Genomic DNA, 19,444 nt, shown 5'->3' with positions numbered 1-19,444 from the left:
ATGACCCAAGAACGTCTCGCACTAAGAGCTTTTGACTCGCCGCTCGTTCTAAATTGTTGGAATTCAAACATTTGGACACAAAAGTGATGGTCTGCATGACGCTTTTCTAGGGGAGAGTTGTTTTTTAGGCTGAACACTAAACTTTGGCCGTTAGCCACCGTTGTTTTAAAGGCATACGAAGTAATTAGCATGTCATAGGCGAGATGAATAAATAACAATAATTTCCATTTATGCATAGCGAACAGATGGCATACTAGCTTAAGCTGCTCGTTGATAAAACAGAATTTTGTTTAAGACAACTTTCATTTGAACAGAGTTCATAAAGAAATTACCGTTCTTACCATCAAATATTTTTTAGCTGCTTCTTCTACAACACTTGAACTACAAAAAGTATTTTGATGCCGTGAAGCTTTTCAATTGTATTAGAAAAACAATGCTCTACATCAGGTGCAAGTTGCTTTTTGTCCATTGGTCCGTCTATGACAGAAAAAAAAATGGAGACTAACGCCATGAACATGTGTTCAGAGATCATGATTTGCATTACAATCTAACTCGTACGAAAGGCTTTTTATGAGGATGCCGCAAATCCGCAACTCTCAAGCGGTGTGAATCAAATAGAAGTGAATCCGGCAAAATGTTCAAAACCCCGGTAATATGTTGTATGCTGGGTGAGTACGACCCTACTTATTCCTGTTTGTTCTGTGGTAGCTATGAAACCGTCGAAATGGACTTTTTATTGTAAAATATTTGTTTCGATATTTAAACTTACGGAACTCTAATAACGAAACATACTAAACTCCTAACATGTCCTCTCGAGTTGTTGTCTAATTATTAAAGCTAATTATCACCATTATCGTTATCATTAGTTTCTCAATATTTTTCTCTTTCCATACAATTTAAAATAATTGAATAATAATCACCCGTAATGACACATTCGTATATGTTCTTCGCTAGGTTAGTACCACCTTAACTATACCTTGACTTTCCACTTTTGACACATTAATATCCATTTTGGAACGTCCTGTGAAATTTTGCCAAACCAAACAGAGCAAAAATGTCAGGTGGCGGATATTTGGTACTGTTAATTAAGACAAAACAAAACAAAACAGACTTTAAAGATGTCCTCATTAAACTTTTGGTTCTTAATCAGACATGGATCTCTTATAAATTGGATTCCTAAAGCCGTTTAGATTCCGTATAGTGCAAAGTAGGTTTCCATAGAGCGTTCGGATGAGGCATTATTCAGACATCGCGGTACCCAAACCTTTAGAGCTTTCATATTGTTGTTTTGTCATTAAAACTCAGAGTAGATGACTGCTGACTGCTCGCCAAGTTGGACGTCATAGTTAATTAGAACATATTTCTCTTCTAAATTATTTTTCTTTATGCCCGAAAGCAAACTTTATACTCAACCCATTGCTCTTCTTTTAAAAAAAAATTTATGGGCTCTGGAGGTTCTGCAGGTTCCGCGGCCTGCTGATCCATAGTTTTGTAACTCCCAAGAACATGGAAAAATCCTCACAAAATTTTGGAGATCAACCCCTCAAGATTCAAATTGTGCAAGTTTTATTTGAGCGCTCAGATTTGATACCCGATTCATTCGCTGAAACATTTTTTTCTCTGGATAGCACATTTTACATCCTTTTCATTCGTTTATAGTTCGGTTGCGCGAATAACCCAATTAAAAAAAAATTTCCAAAGGACATTCCTGAGGGTCTATCGTATCCTTAAAAATGCTTCCACATGTGAAAAGTTTTATTCAGCTGGTTGGTGAATTGCGGAGATGCTTCATTTTTTATAATTCCTCCGTCAGCTCCTTAGGAAGGTAATAAAATTCATGAATGGATGTTAAAGGGCATGTAGCAAATAAAATGCATTAGTACTCGTCTTACTCGAAATCTAATAAACTTTTTCATTGTTTCAAATGTTACTCTTGAGATAACAATCAATTTATTTGTCCATTTTCTCTTCTACAGTCATCCTTCGTTTGTTGATGAAATTGCCAGGGACAGGTGAGGCAGCTTCATTCCGATTTAATATTCAAGTTCCTTTAAATAGACGGGAAAAAAGATAATACCTGACCAATTATCATATTAATTTTAAACATTGGATTGCGACTCAAAACTTGAGTTGGAAAGCAAAACAAAAAGTCAAAGAATAACGGTGCTATTACCCTGATCTCCCAAAGATCCACTTTTAAAACCTGGCCTGATTCTAATATTTGCTTCAGGGATGTAGAGGGTTTTGATGCCCATCGTCTGTTATTAAAATTAATGATATGAAAAATACTTTCTCGATCGCTCAGTCAGTGTTGCTATCTTCAGTATACATTTTTCGTTTATTTATTTATTTATTTTCTTGTTATAGAGTGCCAACCGACCTGTTTCAAAAACTCCTCTTACATATTTTCGAAAAGTAAAATTTACAGGTTTCCTAACAATGACGTCTGCTCAATCTTGGGAGGTTATTTAGTCTCCATCGAGACTGAGGAAGAATGGCAGTTTATCAATCATGAGATTCAAAAGCGTGGTACTTGTAATAGTTCGACTACTAATGCGTGGCTCATTGGTTTGGAGAAGAAAGACGGGGTTTGGATATGGAAGAGTGGAAAACAACTGAATATCTCGAAATGGCGAGATTCTGAGCCAAATGGGAACGACGAAAGGGCGGAAATATCCATGAACGGAAGCCTCTTTAATGGTATCCATCAAAATGTTAAAGGAGATGCCTACATTTGCGAGATGCCCGGAGGTAAGATCACATTCCAACCATAAAGTATATAATGTGCTGAAACATTAGCAGTCTTGCACTTGTGTCATGAAAATTGCTCTTGCTTCTTAAAAGTAAAAAAAAATATACTCTGCTAACCTAACTTGAACGTGTGAGCTATGAATGAACCTTTAGGCGTGCATAAGTAGTTGAACACACTGCCCATGAAATTTTCCGTAATACATGTTTCAAAAATTAAGTGAGTGTAGGCTTTTTGTTTTGAACATAACATATCGAATTACTTTTATTTTTGTGTGTCTGGGTGTGAGTTTCTCGTACAAGTCAGTGATAAATATGTTATTCGCCGGCTGGAAGATCTGTATTGAGTAATACTGTGCCCAAGGTCTTGAGAACTGGTAGTGGAGATAAATTGCACAGTTTTTCCCAATACGGACCGACCTTGGCTGATAAATAACAGTTTTTTCCTCTTGAAATTAACTAAATGTTTTCTATATGAGCCCTAATTTGTTAGGGTTGTAAGAGCGGCAAAACCTTCCTTGAACTGAACAAATTTTGAGCTAGTAAATGGTAGTTGAAACAGATTGAGTAAATGTAAATAAAAAAGAGGCCTCACCGAAATATTTATATTTGGGTAATGAAAAAGGTAATTTAAGAGGCCTCCAAACAAACTTTGAAACATTTTTTGACAAGTATCTGTCACAATTTGACACCTGTCAATTAGAGAGCGCGTAACAAAAAAACGCACGCACCCTTTAAAACAAATCAACAACGACAACGGCGCTGGTTTGGCAAATAAACTGAACTGCAAAGTAATTTCAAGTAAATTTAAATCTATGTTTTGAAGTTGTGGGAATTCCCTCGTTTGTTTGCTGCAATCGCGAGTGCAACTCTGGTCTTTCATCAAAAGGGGAATTTTAAAGCAGCTTTTTCTCGTTGAATTCCTTTGTTTACTGTTGCGAAATTTACGGTACCAATGTCCAATTTGAACGGACCTGCAAAGACTTACCGAAAGCGTATTTGAAGTATAAAAGACCTAGCTCACTGTTCTCCAAAAAAAAATTTTTTTGAGAGAATTCAGATACATAATGAATGAAATTACCATTAATGAATTCAACTGTGAAGAAATACCTCACGTTTTAACTTTCTGAGTTACTTCTTGTAAGGTTTAGGTTATTTACAAGCGGCTTTAAGGCAGCGCGTTAACCTATCTTATGACATAATTGCTACCAATATTCATCTCAAAACCAATTTTTTTTGCAGGGAAACAAAGTTATCTGAGAGAGAGAAAGTGAGAATTAATAAGTTATCGATCGGCTTGATTTGCTCCAAAACGATTTGCTTAAAAATACTGTCCAGCCGGCAAAACGAAATAATTTTTTAAAAAAATAGCAACAAAGCTAGAGATGTAATCGGCGGCTCGCTCAAGCGATACCGTGCCCGTGGGCAGAGATAGGAAAACCCGGACCGCGTTAAGTACCAATAAGATTCCAGGAATCTTTACCGTGCCCTCTAAGAAAAACAAATAATAAATGCAGTTCTTTTTAAAAAGGTTATCGGAAAAATCTTGTCGGAATTGTAAGCTATAACCTGAAAAGTATTGCTGGTAGCTTTTAGGTCACGGTTAGACTTAACCTCAGGAATTCAGGGAAACCTAGGAAATGTCACTTTAAGGACGAGGCATCACGGGTTTGAACAACCTGTTTTAATTGCAAGACTTTCTTTAAATTCTAAACTGCATGAGCTAACCCTAATTAATTTATCTTTAATTTTTATGTCCCTATTGATTATCGTTACCCAGATAATCTTTTGAGATTGTTGCGTGCACTTTAAAGTTTTGCTCTTTGCCCGTAACAACTGCATACGATTAACTGCGTATCTCCAGTTGCACATTTGTGGGAACCTACATTCACATTTAATTTTACGTTTTTTTAAGTCTGATTAGATAGAGGAGGAAGAGTAGGGGGCGGAGTGGGGGAGGTGTCAGCTCAACGAGGAACTAATTAATATTTAAAAACTCGACTACCAAAATGATATGAATTCACAAATAATCTTAGCTGATGTGAAGTTAACTAATCCACAAAAGCAGGTAAGTTTGGCGGACGCCGTAGTGAAGAAAGATGTATTGTATTTATTGACACTGATCAGACAAATACATAAGATGTAAGGAATTCATTAGTGAATGAGTCACGTTTTCTTTCTCATTGGTTTTTTTTTCCTTTGTTGTGATTGTGATTATAATCTTTTCATGTTATCAATGCTATTATAATTATCACTTTGTTTATCATCATTAGGATAATTGGTATTTTTGTTTTCATCTTCATCATCATGTAGAATGCCCAAATATAACTTTTAAAAACTCTTGGTACATAATTTCGGTGGATGGAGAGTCCTGGTACTGGAGCAGAGACAAGTCTAGGCGGGGACCTAGTTTCCTTTGAAACCCAAGAAGAATGGAATTTGATTAATGACGAAATTCAAAGGCGAAACACTACGAACTATGAAAATAAATGGAGAATTGGTTTAAAAAAAAGGGCCAGGAATTGGACCTGGGTGAGTGGAAGACCGCTGACTATTTCCAAATGGAGACAAGGGGAGCCAGGCGGTGAACACGACGCGGCTTTCATGTACAAGAGGTTCCGTAATGGCGAACAGGGCGTATTTGGGAGTGATAATGGTACAAGTGGGAAAAAACAGCACGCTTATATTTGTGAGATCTCCGAGAGTGAGTTGATATGTTGTTGTTGTTGTTGTTGTTTTTCTTTTTCTTTAATGTTATTTTGAGTAAACTCAAAGGCACTAGGAGCGCTGAAGGGCAATAAGAACATTATTTGCTAACGTTTGTGGTACTCACGGGAGAAGTTATAAAAACCCTCAGACAGTCAGAATCAAGTTTACACTTACCTTTGCGTAAATCAAAATATGTTTGAAACAATCCCAATGAACATTTTCACGATATACATGTCTAACTTTAACCTTGTAAAAACCTTGGGAAAGCTGCAGATGGTTCTGTTACTATCACTTTTACGAACAACAACAGTTACGAAACTGATGGTGAATACCAATTGCAAAGAATTATCAGTCCAATTGCTTTGTTGGATGATAGCACGTGATGATGTGAAGAGCGTTATCTTTTTGTGAAGAGCTTGTGACTTAAGAACCATGCCAATTATCGTTTTCTAAAACAAATATAACAGACTTGCAGACTTATTTGTTCTTCGCATAGGGGAATCAATTTTAAGTTTACTGTATTCTATTTCAATGTCTGATCATTTGAACTGTAAAGTTGTAGGGGCTAATTTTAATGCAATGCGAAATGTGCAGTGAGCATAATAAACTGACCATCGTGCATCTAATCCGAATATGGCGGGCATTTCGATCGACTTAGTAACCACTACTCTATAACGAGGTTAGTAAGGATTACCTCAGTTCTCATACATCACCAGAGGGTGTAGATACATTTTCTTGTCTAAAAGATAGTCAATACTGAGGTGGAATATATTTGATGTTCTGCTCACCGAAAAGATAAACATAGGCATGCGCAGCATGCAAGAGTTATTATTTTGGCTAGGTGGGTTGAAATGGGACACTTTGGGTTCTTAACCCTTTCAGTCTTGAAACAGGAAAAGAGAATAACTCCAGAATTGTGTAGAGAATTCATTATTTTTCAGTGGTGTTAGATAATGCGCTTCGAAAACGTGACAACATGCAGATTGTTTCCGAGGAAAGTGAAAGTAAAGAGTCTTAAGAGGCAAAATGGATATTTGATTAGTGGAATATTATTCAAGAAAACGCAGAACAGGACATTGAAATATTGTGTTACAGCTTTTTAAGCTATTAGGGAAAAGTCTACAGAATATATTTCATTCTCTAGTATTATGGGGTCTAGTTTTCGAAAAACATCCTACAGCCGTATCTAAGCAACAATCACACAAGACGTGTGCCAACGACAAATAAAATGTTGAGGAAACAATAAGAGCTTTCTGTATTACTGATATTATTTTCTGTCCGCAGTTTTGCCCTCGCAGTATAATAGTAAGGCAATTTTTTGTATGATGTGGTCTTGATTAACATTTTTCTTTAAAGACTCCTCAATACCTTCAGTACCTTCGTCGTCCTCACTATCATCCAGAGTAGCCCTTGCAACCTCACCATCACCATCACCATCGTCGTCGCCACGACCATCGCCCTCGCCCTCGCCCTCGCTCTCGCCCTCGCCCTCGCTCTCGCCCTCGCCCTCGCCCTCGCCCTCGCTCTCGCCCTCGCCCTCGCTCTCGCCCTCGCCCTCGCCATCGCCATCGCCATCGCCATCGCCATCGCCATCGCCATCCCCCTCGCCATCGCCATCGTCATCCCCGTCGCCGTCGCCGTCGCCGTCGCCGTCGCCATCGCCATCGCCGTCACCAGTTGAGCAGCTTGTATGTTTTCTAGTCACTTACCGTTTTTATACATATCGTTTTTCAGGATCTCCTCTGCTTACAAACGTGAGAGACAATATTTTTCATTTTAGGCAAAGGAGTATGTTTCAAAATTTGGCGGAATAAATATTACCAGAAGGACTTCCCTACAGGTATCTAATTTTATATGACTTAAAGGCTTTTTAACTTTGGTATATGTTTTTAAACGATAAAAAGGTAAATATCTGATCTTTAAGGATAAACCACCATCGAGCCATATGAAGTAAAAATGTTGAAGCTTAAAAAATAATCCAGGCCCCTAAAGGAGTTCTCCAGCCGATGAATACCCTGGACACCATTTGGGGCCTTAGTATAAATTTTATATATGAGACTGGCTGTTCAATGACCTGGAAATATTTTACGTAATTGTAGGAGGCTGTTACTGTGTTTGAAGATTTCACCTTAAAAATCAAGAACGTCACAAAAGACAAGGCCGGCATAGAAGAGGTTAAAACACTGAAAAAATCCATCTTTGAGGTGGCAGAGGCCGTCGAGAAATTTGCTCTTAATTACGGCAACCGACACCTGAGAGGAATGAGGCCTTCAGAAAGGATCGTTTCCCCCAAAATTGGTGAGTTTGCCGCCTTCAGTCCTGTTTAGTTTCAAAGTCTATTCCTCTGTTACTTACTGACTTGCTGACTGTCCCACTGAGCTGTCTAATTTCCTATGGCTAGATGGTGTAAGAACTCAGCTATTAGCCCAACGTATCAGAATGTTATTGCTGGATGTCATCGATTCATCTGTGTTTTTTTTCAATTTGTTTGATACTTTGATTTTTCGCGGTGGAGAAGGAAATTGAACGTTTTCTTAAACAATCAACAAGAGAGAATAGGAATCCTTCAAATTGTGAGACCCTTCTTCTCGATCTGTATATTGAAACTTTTCTTTATAATAGGTTGGTGAGTAACACTTTACTAAATAAAATTGTCAAATCTTAGAAATGCTTTCCACTTACTTCATACCGTACACTGAGCTCAAAATTGGCCTATCGTCTGTGATGTACATAAATGCAAGATTTTTAACCGTACGCTTCAAAATTCTCTAATGAACTCTATAGTTTTCCAACGAAACGGTTCGAGGAACGAATTGAGTTTTCACAATTTTAGTCCGTGCAGAATTACTCACTTTTTTATCAGTCTTACATTGAAAAAACTTTATAAAATGGTTGAATTTTTCGAATAGTCGTGGAAGGGCAAATACGATACATACAATACACTTTCAACCCATAAGATTATGAAATCTTTGTGTACACCACAAAATGGAAGTTTGTGTAGGTGTGCTATTGTAAATTTCACCGAGGGTGCTTTCAATTGTAATTTTTCTTTTCGACAGTTTTCGTCATTCAAAAAGCCTATCGCCAGAATGCAAGTGGCTTCAACTTTGAGGAACAACGATGGCGAGCAAGAATCGATATCGCCTCTTCAACTTTTGAGGAAAATGGTTCGTATTAACTATTGTAATAACTTTACTTTTAGTATTACCTTGGTTTCTCCGATAGAAATTTCTGTGTCGAAATAAAGCCTCATGTAAAGGCGCTTCCTTAGTTTACATAGTCTATCTTCTTTAATCACTCGCCCTCCCTAAAATATCACATACCTCAGAGCCTGATAAAAATTTTAATTTTGTGTGCTTTTTTGTTTTTGTTTGATAAAATTTTTTTGCTGATCCTTGGGGTTTAAAGGATCAATGGTGGTTGCATGTGTGTACAAGGATTTGCATGACCTACTTCTGACAGACCAAGCCATGAAGAGTGAAACAGACAACCAAAGGTGCCGTTATTTTCATATTACTCCATGTCGTTTACCTCAAAAAACACATAACACGGATACACATAAAATCTAAGTTCAACTAAACTGAACTGAAAAACTTTCCAAAAACCCTAACTAGGGTTGGAAGACTCCCTGCTTGTCTCTGACCATTCCACCTTCATGAAAAATTGGCCTGAATCTACAAAAAATATGTAATATTGCTTCCTTGGTTCTGGTCCATTTTTAAATACAATTTCTTCATAGGTATATCAACTCCAGGATAATGGCCGTAACTATGAACTCCAAGCCAGAGAAATTGCGAGAAAATGTCATCCTACAGTTCAGAAACCTAAAGGTAACATGAAAATTAGTTTCTATGCGTTGTTTTGATTTATTCTGACAAGATAAAATCTATTTTCAGGTCTTGACGGCAGAGAAGCGCTGTATGTTTTGGAGTGGCCTCAGCAAAAAGTAAAAAACTACAATATGTTATTATATATTATATATATTATATATTGTATGGTACTTATTCCTTCTTAAATTAAATTTAGTATGGAGGAGAATGAATGAACTTTTTCAGATGCTTTTGCGCAGATGAACACTTTCCTGGAAGCCAACATGTTGTCGTTTTTAGAGAGGGGAAGTCTGATTGAAATGTTCTCGCAACTATAACTACAATAGAAGAAAATCTTGGCGCAAAATTGTCAAACATCACCTCTTCCCCAAACAATGAATAATTTTTTTTGAACTTTACTTTTTTATTCATGTGTGACAGCTTTTCAGAGGAAGGTTGTCATGTAATTACATCAAAAAGTAACTCAGAAGAAACAGTTTGCAGTTGCAATCATTTGACGCATTTTGCCGTCTTAATGGACTACGACGGTAGCACAAAGGTAATAAAGTTATTTTTGCCTTACTTAATAGTTTTATGGGCTCAATGAACTAACTCAACGTTGTCCTTTAATTTTTCTTTTCTTGACACAGCTCACCGAGGAGGACGAAACCATTCTGAAAGTTGCCACCTACGTTGGACTGAGCCTTTCCATAATCGGGATACTTTTAACATTAATACTTTATTCTTGCCTCACGTAAGTAATGCACTTGATTAATAATGAGGTAGATTCTTAACTCCCCTCAACAAGGCTGGTGAGAAAAGAGATCTCAATACCAATCTCCATGCAAACAAGAACAGTCATTTCTTTGTAACCCAACAACTTATGATTTCACTTTTTATGAATTTTTTAGGCTTTAGACATTTTCTTCGTAATAAGTTCTTTTTTTTTGTCCTCTTTGGAGCTATTTACTGACTTTCTTCTTTCCTTCGCTGTCAAGATTTAGTTAATTTTTTTTGCCATATTTTTCTGTGTGTTGTTGCTTTTGTCTCATTCATTCTTCTTCTTTTTAATATTATTTTACCAGAGATGTTTGTAAACCTCTCTCTCAAATTCGAATGAGTGTTTCTATGTCCCTTGGGGCTGGACAGATCATCTTCCTCGCTGGAATAAACGCCACAGAAAACAAAGTCAGTAACCTTTCCTTCTATCCGTAGAATGAATTTACTCTTTGCACCGTAAATATCTTCTCGAAAGAAGCACGTTAAGAATTATACGAAAACTCGTCCTTTCCACAGGCTGCCTGTGTTACAATAGCAGCTCTGATGCAGTATTTCTTGATGGCCGCTTTCTGTTGGATGCTGATCGAGGGAATTTATCTTTACTTCTTCGTTGTGAAAGTTTACAACATTAACACCAAAATGTACACGTATCACGTCATCTCATGGGGTAAGTAAACATGCACTGGTAACTGTAACCATGCTTTCTGATCGCCAAGTCTGGTGTTGTCATGCAGTAAAGTGTTTCGATTTCCTTCCTTTATTTATGAGTAGGTCTTCCAGTGATCATGGTGGCCATTTCACTTGGCATCGCTGCTGGAAAAGAAGGGTTACAAAGCTATACGAATGATAAATAGTAAGAAAAAATTTCAAGGGTTTCTTCTTGCTCTTCACCTTTTAATTTGTTGTATTTAAATCTTTGTTTTGTTTTTGGATATAGTTTGAAATCGGTATCATTTTATTTTCTGACAATTTGTGTTTCTTTCTTGCGTTTCACATCCTCGAGTTTAGTTGCTGGCTTTCCTCGACTAACAACCTGATCTGGATATTCGTCGCCTTTGTGGCTTTTATTGAAGTTGTGAGTTAATGATTAGTGTTGGTGACTGTGTTTGGTATACCTTGGACTAATTGCTGCTAAAGATTTTTTCCTCTGCTCTGTAAAACGAATTAAGTATTTATGATATGACTCAAGACAATATTTACCATTTTCTTTTTTCCTATTTACTCATAAAAAGCTTTGGACGTAGCCGCTGTTTGTGGGGATGCTGGTCAATTTTAACCTAATGATGGTCTTCAATAGCGAGAAAAACTTGTGGAGACAATGTCCTCACAGGCATAAGATAGCTTCATAAATTCTCCAACTTTTACTACATAGTATGAAAAAAAAACTTCTCCCCCTTCCTTCAACGCAAACAGAACTCATAAACAAAAAAAACAAAGCAAAACAAAAATAAGATGAAAAATATGAAAGGAGCGGGAAGAGTAGGATTTATTGAATTTATATAATTTAACATGAGGCTATGCTTGGCGTGGTTCTTTCAGTTTAGGCACTTTTGTGCGCGATTTCCTTTGCTCATTAGCAGAGGATCGAAGCTCCTAATCTTGGTTCCCCGGTTAGGGGCTCTATTCCCAGAGAATTACTCTTCATCCCACGCTTGTCACCGAATTAGTAACTTCCTTGGCAAAGATCCTCCCCTGCTTTGGCTATTCGACTTCCATATCTAAATAATCACTTTTGATTTTTGTATATTTTAGCTCAACATTTTGATACTCCTACGTGTAATAAGGGAGATGACCAATATGTTGCAGCCAACAGGGGCAGACCACCATTTTCAGCAAATACGGTGAGAATCACAGCATAAAACTTAAAAAATAGTGGAAGACATTGCCATGCCCTCCTGTGGCGCTATATTTGCCTAGCTTTCGCATTCCTTAATCAATAAGGCATCAACATATCTAACAATGAAAATTCATTCCCAAAGGAAAGTAAAAGAATGTTTTTTTCTAACTCCTAGTCTTGGCATCAAAACATGCACGGTGATGATTCCCCAGCTGGGTGTTACGTGGCTATTCGGTCTCCTCTCGCCTGTACATATAGCTTTCGCTTACATCTTCACCATACTTAACTCTACTCAGGTCAGTGTTTGATGGTAACTGTAAAAAGTCATTAATCTCTATTATTTATTTTACTTTCTGACCAACTGAGACACCATTAGGATGGTCAGATTATATTGTTTTGGAATTTTTAAAACAAAAAGGTGTTAACTATGCAAGAGAAGACAGACTTCTTTTTCAATTATAAGATGCGTAATCTTCCTTCCTTCTTGGAAATCTTAATAGATATTTGACTAACTTGTTTGCATATTGTAAATATTAATGATCTTGAAATCATTTTATGCTGCAGGGTTTCCTGATTTTCGCTCTACACTGTGTGCGAAACACTCAGGTAAGAAAAAAAGATTGAACTAATTATTAACTTTATATCATCAAGTTTTAGAGTTTCAAGAAATATGCGAGTGCTAAGAACCATATTTCGCGTTGCTTGTCGATCTGCAGATCAGAGAGCGATTCAAAAGAAAGATGAACATCGTTTTTCCATCTTCTATAAAAGACAACTCCACAATGAAGAGCCCACAGGTCAATCCAAATGAGGTTTGGAATGTATGGGCAATTTAATTGCAGTCTTTTGCTGAATTTGAATCGAACTTGTACTTAAGTTAAATAACCGGATTCAGCCAACCGGAAATAACAACCAAATACTTAGAACAATCACTTAGTTAACAGAAATAAGACGGTTACGATCGGTCTGAGTTACGATCTCCAAGTAAGAAGAAGTCTTTGTCTTCATTATTGTTTAAGCATTCAACTAGTTGTCTTTATAACCTATCACTTTTAAGATAATAAGTTTATTTTCTAGGTGATCGTATATTTGCAGGCAGGAATAATCGAAATTCCTGATGGCTCCGTATGCTGATGACTGCTTTGTTTCACTTACTTAGTTTATAAACTTCTTATCAAACACTGTTATTACTTTTAACTATAAGCTATGGATAGTCACTGAAACCATTAGTTTCTAGAAATTTCTAGAATACGTAGTCATGTTGACATGCATAAAAAAGGAAATTTCTGCAAAATTTTATTAGGTTGCGTAGCTATGGTGTAACACCACCAAAATGGTTCTTGTAAGCTTCTGGAATTATCTGGAACACTTTGTACAAAAGGACTCAAGCTTGTTGTTGTCGGGAGTGACTGATTTTTCAGAAAGTTATAATGAAAGAGAGCTATTGTGGAAGATTGTTAATTTCGAGGAACTGGAGAGACAACTGTGAGATTGTGTCAGTGGTGAGCTAAGATGTAATTTGCAATGGGCTTAAATAAGTTTATTCAGCATAAAAACTGTACTTCCTTTAAGAGTCGCTCCTTAGTCGGAATATTAAAGTTGTTTACTAGTGTTCTTTTTGTCGGTTAAATTGTATTGTAACAAAAAAATGCCCATAGCAGTAGCAGCTAAAGTTGACGTTCAAAGCCATATCATGGTTCAAACAGGAAAATGACACCGACATTACACTTTTAAATAAACAAATAACTTTTAACGACATCCCCCGTTTAACTCTCCAAACCGATTTCCCGAGACGCAGACTACACCTTTTCGTTATTATTCTAAAATTATACATTTACCCTTGAAAATGTTTAGACAAGAAACTAAATATGCAGGAATTTAAAGAAGGTCATCCCTAATTCACAGATTTTCCCGGGAAGCTTTTTTACTGATTTAAGCAGCCAATTTAAACAGACACACTAAATCAAAGCCCAAAATCTTATCTTTACAGTTTTCTACTAGCACTGTCTTTAAATTTACTTCGAAGTGTTCGTAGAAGGTAATTAAGGTGCGGTTTCGTAAAGTACTCAAGTAATTATAAGTAGGCAAGTGAGCTTAATTAGCGAATTGCGAGTTTTGTATTGTAATGTATTGTAAGTCATGTTCTGTTTAATAATGTAATGTAAGTAACATGACGCTGTAAGTGACTGTTACTAAGTGACTGTTAGTATAAGTAGGAAATAACTACTAGAGACTAATCTAATAAGTACAGTAATGTAATAAGTAGAGTGATGTCGAGTAATGTAAGTAGGGTAATGTAAGTTTAGTTTTGTACAAATGTTTCTTCAATAAATGTTTATTACATTAAAAAAATTAAAAATTTAAGTTGACATTCAAAGTTGTTGCTTAATGAACAAATAGATAAATACGCAAATGGTTAAATAAATAAAGTGCTAATTTAAAAAGAAGGAGACAAAAACCCTTATGATTGGATCGTTTTTGATCAGTTACATTTGCCAGTTTTTTTTCCCTTTTTTTTTTTAGCATCCCTAAGATAAGGAGTACCATTTTGAATCGAAAAAACAAAGAATTATTTGGAATTCAATAGAGGCGACCTTAGCCAGAAATGGCATAACCCAAGTTTATAATCCCTTGCGCAAACTTCATCAAACAGCCATTTAAGAACTTTTACACAGAGACGACAATTTAAAGGAAAAATCTCAGCGATAGAAATGCGGAATATTTCCAAGGGCCTGGCTTTCAAATATCATTACAACGGAGAGGCTAGCATTGAAGAGGAATTTCAACCAGTGAAAGAAGGAGTTGATGATGTAGATGTGCCTAACTCGGTTTAGAACAGGCTAGACTACGTCATACCGATTTATAAAATCAGCATGGATGAAGATTTGATACGATTTAGGCGGAAGAAGTAATAAAAAAAGGAATATTCTTGAATGTACAACTACATTTCTCTTTACACCGCCCAAATGCGATATGTCAAAACGTTTCAAGCTTCGATTGACTAACGTTATTGCAGCTAAGACTATTGGATATTCCAGAATAAATAATCAATTATTCCATGAGCACAGAAAGACACTTGAGAGTACAATGTCTGGCCCACAGGGCACATCACTATGACCAAGGAACGTCTCCCACTCAGGCCTTTTGTTGGATATCAAACATCTGGACACAAAAGTTATTTTGAGCGGCTTCTTCATCAAATTGGAATTATAAAAAAAGTATTTTAATACCGTGAAGTTTTTCGATTATATTAAGAAAAACAATTCTCTACATCTTTTGCGGGCTGCTTTTTGTCTATTGGTCCGTCTATGACGGAAAAAAAGGAGACAAACGCCATGAAAAAGCTATCAGAGATCTAAATTTGCATGAAATTCTAACTCGTGCGAAAGCGTTTTATAAGGATGCCTTATATTCGCAACTCTCAAGCGGGGTGAATCATCCCGTTCTGTCAGTTGCTTATTGACAGAAAAAAAAGAAGATCACCAGCCCCCGCAAGACCGTAAGTAAACTGCCTGTAGAATCATGATTCGGCTGGGATGATTCTGATGAGCGTACGCACGAATGGGCGAACAGACCAATGGGCGAACAGACGAATGGGCAACTGTAGCTTAGAGACAATAGGCACATTTGTTTCCCTGATAAGATCAAAAGACAGCGCTGTTTATGCACTGGAAACCAGCACTCAGCAACCAATCAGAACACTAGAAATAATATTTTCACGGAGGGCAAGAAATACATAATTTTCTTTTGTTAAGCGTCGTTAGTAATGTGAAATCGTGGAAAATTTGGCAGAAAACGTACCCATTCCCCAAGTCAGATTTGATAAAAAAAATGGGTACTATTGAGAAGAAACTTACGATATGAGCTATGTTCGGTTGGCTACTATTCATTTGATATCCATTCTGTGGTCACGCGGGAATATTGAAAGTTAGCCTTTCTTCTTTGCCACTTTGCAGCGTTTTTTTTAACAACTAAAACGTATCTCGCAGACAGTTACTTTTCAATCCAACCTTTAAATAACGATTCTCTTCGGGGTGATATAGAACAGTTTTAAGCCTTTCACGAGGAGAAAAAGAAACATCCCCAAATGTGTAACCTCTTTTTCACCTTGAGTCTGAAGTGCTTAAGCAATCCGTTCTTTCTTTCTTTTGGCCTATTTTCTCTATTTCTATGATTCCTTTGTTGTCATGAACTAATTTTTTGAAGGGTAATTAACTTGAATACTCGACAAAGTCCCTCGTCCAAACCTCTCAAACGCAGCTTACAGTGCCGTTCCTCTCTCTTTGTCTTTCAGGCCTTAGTCGGGAGCCCCATCAGCCGCGCATGTCTCAAAAGGCTGTCAACTGCTGGTTCCTGGCTGTGACTCTCCTACGCAACCCATCTTTTATCAAGTACCACCACCGAGGCCGCCATTTCACGGCATCAGTTGTGACTCTTGGAAGTGTCAACTTTGACGTTCCAGTGTAAACCTTTGAGACTAAGTCAGAAGGAAGAACACTCTTCTTTCTTTATGGTTCACTTTTCCGGAGATCTGCTATAGCTTGGGGCAAAAGTCTCCCTCGTTTGTTACCACAGTATAATACATTCTGTATCTGGGTGTTGCTGTTGTTGTTGTTGTTTTGGTTTTTTTTTTTTGTATTTTAAATTTTGTTGAGTCAAAATGTTACTCCCCTAATGAAAGCTACTCTAAATTATGGGCTAAACTTTATTAAACACGTAGATTGTGGTAGAGAAGTGAGCAAGGAAGCACACAAAGTACTTATTGAAAAACAATTTAAGATTGTGGATTTTTATTGCTGGCTTCGGAAATGGGAATTCTATTATCTGACAAACATGGAGGCAAATGGTAACATTTCCAATTTAAGATGAAGTGCTTTTAAATCTATTTCTCTGTAAACGATAGTGGATTCTTAATATTGATCAGTTTTCTTTGGTACATTTGAATTTTATTATTTTTTTTTAAGGACAATATTTAAGGTATTGGAAGGTAATATATACAAAAAGAACAAGCAGTTTAAGTAAGGCTAAAAGCCGAGTATATAGGAAAGAAAAAAAAGAGAAAAATAATAAATAAATATTGCGTTTGCTACAGTGTTTTAAGCGAAAGTTTTTTGGTTTTTTATTTATTGTTTGTTTGTTTGTGTTTTTTTTATTTTTTGTTTTTGTTTTTGTTGTTGTTGTTGTATTTTTTTCCTTTAAATATTATGAAAGTAAGAAAAGTAAAAATTGGTGCACGATACCAAATAACGTTGTGAATTAATGAGGTCCGTGATTAGGGGAAAGACTTGGGAAGGAAGGTGTGGGTTTGGAAGAGGAGCAAAGAACCAGCGGCAAGAAGGAATACTTAGTTGACAGACAGCTGTGAGCATTGACCACACGAGTGTTTTGGCGAGGGCCGATTTCTTTCACACGTGCGAATATATTCATTTACAACTAGCAACTCTAACATCTTGAAGACCTCTGATCTTTCTCGGAAAAAATTAGCGGAAGTGGAAAGTGAGGTGGAAGTGAAATATTGGATTAGTGGGACTACCGGCGAAACCGGATTTCATTCAATTTTGTTTGTCTATTTTTACCCGCGCGGGGATCCCGGTTGTATTCCCGCTGACTCCCTGGTACAAATCCCCTCACCAGCATCCCGAGAGAGATCCCGACAGGTGTCCCGTGGGAATCTCGGCGGGAATTTGAGAAAATACCGGCGTACACTCCAGAGGGTAATGACATCAAGGAACTCGTCTATTTTGTCTTATAACTAACCATTTCATTCTTTCATAAATTTACGAAGACGGTACAATCGAGCAACCGCTTTTAACTGAGTGTTATCACCATTTAATACAGGTTAACAACAAAAGATAAGAAAAAAACATTTTAAACCATAATTTATGATATCAATGTTAAGCTTTTTTAATAAAAATCGCTCAAAAATGTTTCGAATAACCTCAACTAAAGGATGATGCAGGATAAAAACAGAACAATAAATTAGAATTCTAACAGCTAGACCTAGGGCTAATTGCCCAACAAATGGTTTGCGTAATTTTCTTGCGTAATATTTGTCAGATACAAATAGTCCTAAGAAGAAAGATAATTTGCAATCCGTTAAGGACATTTGAACTCCAAATACTAACATCGATTTTAGGCGACAAATATGGAATAAATTTTATTTCAGAGACAACTCGTCGTTTTATTCGAGTGGTTCCGCCCTAAGTGACCGTTCCGTACAACCCGAACAGGCCGATGGGACTCAGTCAAGGATGACCACAACCGCCTAATCGGAGACCACCGCTGAAAAGCGGTGAAAAATAAAATGCATAAGAGGAAAAAAATTCGGGGATTTTACAACCGACCGCTTAATACGGGTTCGACTATTCATTCCGAATCGACCAATCAGCCGACGTGAAGAGCTCTATTCACCAATGTGGTATATACTAAAAAACTGCTATAAGTGTAAATGTTTCTTTTCAAGCTGGAGTTGGAAAGTCGATTCCCGGGTTGATACACGCGCAGGCGATAAACACCGAACCAACAGCCCAAGCAATAAGCACTATTCACTTGTGTGGTATATACTCAAAACTGCTGTAAGATGGGTAGATGGAGTAGGGCTATGGAACACGAAGAGAAAGTCTAAGCAGACGAAAGAAACCTATTAAGTCCAGCGATTCTTCAGGAAAATTCTTATCTTTACCTTCTAAAATCGTAGCGTAACTGACACATCTACGTTGTCGCAGTTTTTTAGATCTGGGGGGGAGTCAGAATATCAGGGCTTATTGACTTTTCGGATCCTGTACAATGTCTTTAAAGAGGGAAGGAAATTCATCCTTGTTTGCCTTGACGTCGGTAAATATCTCGCGTTAGCTTCATTAAACATCTCAGATTAAACGTAATAGTAATGCATAGCGACAACACTCTCCCATGGATTTTTCCACGGCTTGTTTTTCCCGGTTTTCCTTACTCCTCAAAAACCAGAACTCTAAATTCGAGTTGCAAATGCCACCTTCTCAAAACGTTTGTATTTCACGTCTTGCATGTCACCCAGTCGAGGGTCACCATGGGATTAACCGATAGCCGTACTGTATATCGTCAAAAAACTAGCTGTTAGGCGTAAAATTTGAACAATTTTAACCCTTAGTTGTAGAAGAAAATTAACCTTAAAAATCTTTTCTACCTACAATGTGTTATTTTGTGTTATTCTGGGTTAACCGCAGCAGAAACGGTCGGCCCTCCTCAGGTTTAAGAAAGTTTCGGTTTTTTGAACAGGCTGTTTTAGTTAAGTTTGCAATTGTGGAAAAAAAGACATCATCATCTAGGGTACCTCCTATGATGAGGACGCTTTCGATAAACAGATTAAAGCACCATCTCCCAAAGTGAAAGGTAATTTCTCTTTTCTTGCCTCCGACGATTTTTGACGTAACATTATATCTGTCTCATTACATGCAAAAGGAGCGCGTTGCGTGACATCCTAAGGAACGGCTACCAATGAAACTTGCAGCTATAAGATCTGAAAATATCGAGGTTTATATCTCATTTAATAACTCTATCCAAGGAAATGGGCAAAAGTTGAACG

At 37.1% G+C, this 19,444-nt stretch overlaps 2 protein-coding genes across 3 annotated transcripts; both read left to right on the top strand.

Annotated features, from left to right (window-relative positions):
• The first annotated feature begins 551 nt into the window (after nt 1–551).
• LOC136280791 (CD209 antigen-like protein D) lies at nt 552–5,168 on the top strand. The gene is made up of 4 exons (XM_066166487.1): nt 552–668; nt 1,977–2,012; nt 2,368–2,751; nt 5,062–5,168. The coding sequence occupies exons 1-4, from the start codon at nt 635–637 to the stop codon at nt 5,166–5,168; spliced, it is 561 nt and encodes a 186-aa protein (XP_066022584.1). The 5' UTR covers nt 552–634.
• Nucleotides 5,144–14,169, top strand: LOC131800274 (adhesion G protein-coupled receptor L4). Of its 2 annotated transcripts, none has more exons than XM_066166819.1 (19): nt 5,144–5,452; nt 6,814–7,145; nt 7,238–7,297; nt 7,557–7,755; nt 8,517–8,624; nt 8,866–8,953; nt 9,197–9,287; nt 9,354–9,403; nt 9,708–9,825; nt 9,917–10,020; nt 10,352–10,454; nt 10,563–10,713; nt 10,818–10,899; nt 11,055–11,121; nt 11,799–11,887; nt 12,059–12,179; nt 12,448–12,489; nt 12,600–12,695; nt 12,961–14,169. In XM_066166819.1, exons 1-19 carry the CDS (start codon nt 5,353–5,355, stop codon nt 13,015–13,017), a joined length of 2,058 nt encoding a protein of 685 aa, XP_066022916.1. In that variant the 5' UTR covers nt 5,144–5,352; the 3' UTR covers nt 13,018–14,169. The 2 variants fall into 2 exon arrangements, with proteins under 2 accessions (XP_066022916.1, XP_066022915.1); XM_066166818.1 differs by having other exon boundaries at nt 12,600–12,704.
• Nucleotides 14,170–19,444: the final 5,275 nt, after the last annotated feature.

The sequence above is a fragment of the Pocillopora verrucosa genome, chromosome 5, assembly GCF_036669915.1.
Source record: "Pocillopora verrucosa isolate sample1 chromosome 5, ASM3666991v2, whole genome shotgun sequence".
Classification (NCBI taxonomy): Eukaryota; Metazoa; Cnidaria; class Anthozoa; order Scleractinia; family Pocilloporidae; genus Pocillopora; species Pocillopora verrucosa.
This window is presented reverse-complemented; position numbering and strand designations above follow the sequence as displayed.